Source organism: Amblyomma americanum, chromosome 1 (genome assembly GCF_052857255.1).
Source record: "Amblyomma americanum isolate KBUSLIRL-KWMA chromosome 1, ASM5285725v1, whole genome shotgun sequence".
Lineage (NCBI taxonomy): Eukaryota > Metazoa > Arthropoda > Arachnida > Ixodida > Ixodidae > Amblyomma > Amblyomma americanum.
The window spans coordinates 169647010-169652899 of record NC_135497.1 but is presented as its reverse complement, the minus strand read 5'-3'; the positions used below and the strand labels follow the sequence as shown (position 1 = coordinate 169652899).

General features: G+C 60.1%; 1 protein-coding gene across 1 annotated transcript; it reads left to right on the top strand.

Annotated features, from left to right (window-relative positions):
- Positions 1-2406: 2406 nt before the first annotated feature.
- On the top strand, positions 2407-5368 carry LOC144114802 (uncharacterized). The gene is made up of 3 exons (XM_077648775.1): positions 2407-2983; positions 3413-4089; positions 4142-5368. The coding sequence occupies exons 1-3, from the start codon at positions 2407-2409 to the stop codon at positions 5366-5368; spliced, it is 2481 nt and encodes an 826-aa protein (XP_077504901.1).
- Positions 5369-5890: the final 522 nt, after the last annotated feature.

Below are 5890 nucleotides of genomic sequence, written 5' to 3'. Positions count from 1 at the left end.
ATGTTCGGCTTTCGCCCACATAAGTCGGCACAGGACGTACTCCTCCAGCTCAACAGAGACATAATAAAACCAGTCGAACACCCACACAACGACAAGGTCGTCCTGGCCTTGGACTTGAAAGGAGCCTTCGACAACATCAAACACAGCGTCATACGGACACACCTCAATGAAACCAACTGTGGCCGCAACACTTTCAAATATATCAAAGACTGCCTGACCGATCGAGCCGCACTAATCAGAATCCAAGAGGAAGAATTTGGTCCGTATCAAATGGGTACGCGGGGGACACCACAAGGCGCGGTGCTATCCCCCTACTCTTTAATTTGGCGATGCTCCATCTCCCAGACAAGTTGAATGGTATCGAAGGCACACGGCATGCGCTGTATGCCGATGATATCACGATCTGGGCCGCAGAGGGAAACTTAGGGCGCATGGAGGAATACCTGCAAACAGCCGCTCACGTAGTGGATCGCTACGCAGGGCACTGTGGTCTCCAATGCGCACCCAACAAGTCTGAATTTGTGCACCTTAGGGCATCCCCTAAGGACACTACCCAAATACATATCTCCTTAACAAGTGGCCCCATACACGAGGCCAAAGAAATTCGAATACTCGGGCTCTTCATCCATAGCCAAAGAAGAGTAGACACAACATTGCACAAACTCCGCAAAGTTGGAGACCAAGTAGACCGTATGGTCCGTCGCGTCTCCAACAAGAGAGGGGGTTTGCGAAGCAGGGATGCTGTGCGGCTGGCCCATGCTTTCGTAATCAGCCGAATCCTCTATTCGGTCCCTTATCTACCCTTGCGGAAACACGACGAAGACAAATTTGAGGTAATACTCCGCAAATGATGAAGAGGGCACTTGACCTTCCTGTGTCCACCTCCAATGCGAGACTTCTTGCATTGGGAGTGGCGAACACTTTTCAGGAACTCAAGGAAGCCCATCTCACAAATCAATACACGAGGCTATCCCAAACGAAGTCGGGTCGGCACTTGCTAGCCCGCATTCACACCCAACATGATTTTCACATTCAGGAGCGGGTCCGAGTGCCCGAACTCTGGAGATGCGCCATCAGAGTTCGACCCCTCCCCACTAATGGTGAATTCCAATCGCAGGCCCAGAGCGGTCTGCACGCTCTGTGACAGAGCGCCTGAATCCGGCGCAGAGCGCGTGACCTGAAATTGCGATTGGAGTACACTTGCTCTGGCCAGAGCATGCAGGCCAGAGCATGTAGGGCGCCGCTAGCGCCGCTGAAAAAGAACGTCACGCAAACTTCCGGCCGGATCCGCCGATTTTGGCGGAGCAGTCCCGACTGCTCCACGGAGCAATCTCGGCGCCGCAACCGCTCCCTGTCTACGATAGGAAGACGCGATCCGTGCCTCAGATCTGCGTTTGGAATACAGTTGCTCCGAAAAGAGCAGGAAACGTTGCTGCAGAACTGCTCCAACTCTGCGATTGGAAGTCACCATAAGATGGACAAGGAGGATCATAGTGGTCGTCGTCAGGCTAGGGCAGAAACCTTAGCGCACCACTATGGGAACAAACATGGTGTCTTCTACGTAGATGTAGCTGGGCCTACCCACGGGGGGTGGTACACGGCCGCGGTCATACATCAAGAAATACAGGTGGATGGGCTTTCCTTTCGAGCCCCAGGCACAACACAAGCTGAAGAGGTTTCCATCGCCCTAGCTGCTTCTGATTCAAAATCCAAACACATAATAACAGACTCGCGTTCGGCATGTCGCAATTGTGAGGCTGGCTGGATAACTCCACTAGCTGAACGAATACTAAGGAACTGCAGCCGGGATACCGATCCTACACCCCGCTGCCTGGTTTGGACTCCGAGCCATTAAGGGCCTAGCAGGAAACGAAGCTGGAGACGCGGCGGTCCGAGCATTCATTCCCCGGGCGTTCCCATTGGCTCCTGAGCACCTGGAACCTGAAGGTAGCTACTTACTCTCCTTCAAAGGTATCACATCCTATTATAAGTATAGGCATCGCCTCTACCCGGCCCCTGCAAAGGGACTGGGGAAAGCAAACGAACGGGTTCTACTCCGATTATTCACGAACACAATGCAGTGCCCGGCAGTACTAAAACACTTCGATCCCGCGTTCAGTGGCAGGTGCAAACACTGTGGGGAGGTGGCTGACACCTACCACATGGTTTGGGCTTGCCAGCGCAACTCAGCTTTCTCCCCCCCCTCCAACCCTACCAGAGAGGAATGGGAGGCGGCCCTGCTTGGCTGTTCGGACCTTCAGTACCAAAAGGCTTTGGTCAAGGGGTCTAAGCTGGCGGCTTCGACCAATGGGGTCCCGGAATAAGGACTCCACCCATTGCGGGGCTCTTTAAAGAGCCTCACCTCTTTCATTAAATAAAGGCTTTTCACCACCACGATCCCCAGACATGGGTCCGATGGAAGTCTCCGCCATCCGCGTCCGCTTCGGTGACACGGACACATCGGTGGCTTCGGTCTATGTCTCCCCCAGCGTCCCCTGGGACCCTTCTTGCCTAACCGCGCTTTACTCCCGCCTAGGCAAGGATGCCCTAATTTGTGGCGGTTTTAATGCCCACCACAGAGACTGGGGCGGCCAGACAACCACCACCCGCGGCAGGAAGCTCCTGGACGCGGTCTCGGCTGCCGGCCTCCACCTCCTGCGGCCCAGGGCGGCCACATTCATCCACCCAGGTCACTCCACGGTCATCGACCTGGCCCTCCACTCGGAAGCCTGCCGATACTCATGGAAACGGGCTGCAGACTCCCTTGGCTCGGACCATTTCCCCATCTTCCTGAGCCCTGGCCAACAGCAGCGTCCAAAGGACAGGGAGTATCGCCTCATCAAGTGGCCCCAATTCAGGGAGCTCACTAAAGAAATCCCATTCGCAGGTGACTTCCTGGATTGCCTGAAGTCCTGCGCCCAGGCGGCCACGGTGTCTGTGTCGTGTCACGCGCAGGCCCCTGTCCCTGACCTCCGCCTCTTGGGTCTCCGTGCTGCCAGACGCCGTGCGGAACGCAGGGAGGAGAGGACGTGATCCCCCGAGGACTGGAAGGCCTACCGCAGGATCTACGCCACCTGCCGCCGCCAGGCTAACCGACGAACAAGAGAGCTGGGCCGGCATCTGCCGCTCACTCCAGTCCGCTCGGCAGTCTTCCAGGGCCTGGCGACTGTTCCGGTCCCTTCTGCAGGTGACCACCAGCCGCCACCCTGCCCTGGGTGCAGCCATCGCCAGGGGTGTCTCCTACCTGGCCATGGCTGAGCAGCTGGCTGACCATTTTTCGACTGGGCTCACGGTTTCCATTCCCCCTCTGCCCCCCCCCCCCCGTCCCTCGGCAATCGTGGTCCCGATCCGGAAGGCCAGGAAACCCCCAGGGCTCTCTCCTCCTACCGACCTGTCTCGCTGACCTCGGCAGCCTGCAAGTCCGTGGAGTTCGTGGCCCTACAACGCATCTCCTGGATAGCCAGGGCCAGCGACTTCTCCGAGTGCCAGACGGGCTTCCGCAGGCACCGCTACATGGCAGACTCTATCGCCGACGTGGTCTCCTGCCTGGAGGAGGCCAAGCAGCATAGAGAAGTCGCCCTCCTGGACGTCCAGGCAGCTTTCGACAGCCTGCCCCACTCCACCGTCGAGCAGGCTCTGGACGAACTCGGAGTGACCGGGCGGCTGCGCCGCTTCGTAACCGCCTTTCTTTCCAATCGATTCATGCAGTTTCAGGTTGGGGGCACACTGAGCTCTCCCCGCCCCATCACCGCCGGGGTCCCACAGGGCTCAGTCCTCAGCCCCTTCCTCTTCAACCTGGTCATAACCGGCCTCCCAAACGCCATCCAGCAGGATCGCCACCGGGTTTTTTGTTTTCTTTACGCAGATGACATTGCCCTCTGGGTTCGCGCCCCCCGCAGGCACATCATCTCCGCCAGGCAGGCACTCCAGCGAGCCCTCAACGCGGTGAAGTCCTTCCTGACTTCCAAGTGCCTGGTTCTCTCCGCCAAAAAGTCGGAGGCCCTCTTCGTCCACCCAGAAGGTGCACGGGCCACGTCCAGGATCCGCACCGTGCAGATCGATGGCACCGACCTGCGCTGGAGACGGCAAGTACCTTGGGCTCACCATCGACCATCGCCTCACTTGGATCCCGGCGGAGAAGCCTCTCCTGCTCCACCTGGACCGCGTCGGCCGAGCAGCCGAGCGCCTCCTGGCACGTGGGAATGGCTGCTCTGCTAACTTGGCCATCCGGCTGTTCGAGGCTGCCGTGACTCCGGCAGTCCTCTACGTCCTCCCTCTGGTGACTCTCAAGACCACCCGGCTCAGCCGCCTCGAGATCATTCGGCGGAAATGGATCCGCCGTCTCTTAGGAGTCCCACGGAACACACAGATCCCGGCCACCCTAGCCGAAGCGGGGGTGCTCCCGCTGAACCTCCTGTTCTTACAGAGGGGCCTCACGCACACGGACCGGCTCCACCATGTTGCTGACGGTGAAGCCCTCTTTGCACGCCTCTTGGGACGCCCCCACTCCCGGATGGGCATGCTCTCCGGTGCTTACTTGGAGTCCCTGGGCAGACCTAACAGCCATTTGGCCCTCCCCCCGCTGCCTACGCGTCCTATTCTGCAGGTCTCCCTGGACTTTGGAGGCACGTCCAAGCGCCACACACCGGCTGCAGCCATCAGGCAGACTGCTGCTGCCTTCCTAGAGGAGTGCGGAGGCTCCACCCTCCTCTTCACTGATGGGTCGGTGCTGACGGCCACAGGTCGAGCGGCTGCGGCTCTCGTGGCCCCGCAGCTGGGCGTGACCAAGACCTGCAGGCTCTCCTTCCCGCCGGGCAGTTCCACTGCGGCCGAGCTGGCGGGGCTGCCCCTGGCGGCGGACCTGATTGCGGCTATCCCAGCTGGCCCTGTGGCAGTCCAGGCCCTACAACAACGTGGCCCTACCTCCCAGCTCAGGGCCCGCCTGCACGCCCTGGAGGATGCGGGCCGCCGGATCACGCTGCATTGGGTGCCGGGCCACTCCGGCATTGAGGGCAACGACCTCGCCGATGCTTCGGCCAAGTCAGCTCACGCCGACGGGTCCCCAGTTTCCCTAGCAGTGACCCAGCATGATTTTGCCCGCCATCTCCTGTTGCAGGTGGTGCAGACCCTTCACCCGGACCGGAGAATTGCGGCCCGAAAGCCCTTTCGCCGGCTCTCGGATCAGCTGCGCAGGCGGGACCGAGCCCTCCTCCATCGTATGCGCTCCGGATGCACGTGGACGCCCTCCAGGCTATACGTGCGTGGCAATGCTTCCTCCCCTGCCTGCCCTTCCTGCGGTGACACGGGGACTCTCGGCCACCTTCTGCTGGCGTGCCCGACCCATGATCTCCCCAGGCGAAGCCTGTAGTCGGGCTACCGGGAACTTGGTCTCCCATCCACCACGAAGAACGACCTTCTTTTCCCGGCCAGCAACCAACTAAAGGCTCACCGGGTCCTCTTCTCCTTCCTTGGGGAGACTGGCCTGAGCGTCCTCCTCTGGACCTCGGATCCGCCCGTCTAGCACGGGGCGTTGGCTCTAAGAGGACCGAGGCTCCTTCCCCCGCCTGGTACTTGCACACTATCCCAGTGCACCAGGCCTCTCCCCCTCCCGCCCGATGCTTGCACACACTCCCAGTGCACCGCGGCTTCCCCCTCACAGGTGCGAGCTAGAGTCTCTGCTGCGGCGGCCTGACCGCAAGAACCCCTGACTTACCCCTGGCAACGGCTTCCACCGGACACGGCAGCGACCAATTCCCCCTCCCCTCCCCCCTACATCCCCTTACCCCTTCCCCTGGTCGCCAAGAGTGATGTCCTAAGGGCCAACATACGTCGGGACCAGTACCCCCTTCCCTGAATAACCCATAGAATCAACCACCGGAGACCCTCCGAG

Coding starts and splice junctions, on each gene's coding strand:
- LOC144114802 (XM_077648775.1), top strand. CDS start 2,407: ATGGGTCCGATGGAAGTCTCCGCCATCCGCGTCCGCTTCGGTGACACG. Junction 2,984..3,412: donor CCCTGACCTCCGCCTCTTGG/GTCTCCGTGCTG, acceptor TGACCTCGGCAG/CCTGCAAGTCCGTGGAGTTC. Junction 4,090..4,141: donor ACCTGCGCTGGAGACGGCAA/GTACCTTGGGCT, acceptor CCGGCGGAGAAG/CCTCTCCTGCTCCACCTGGA.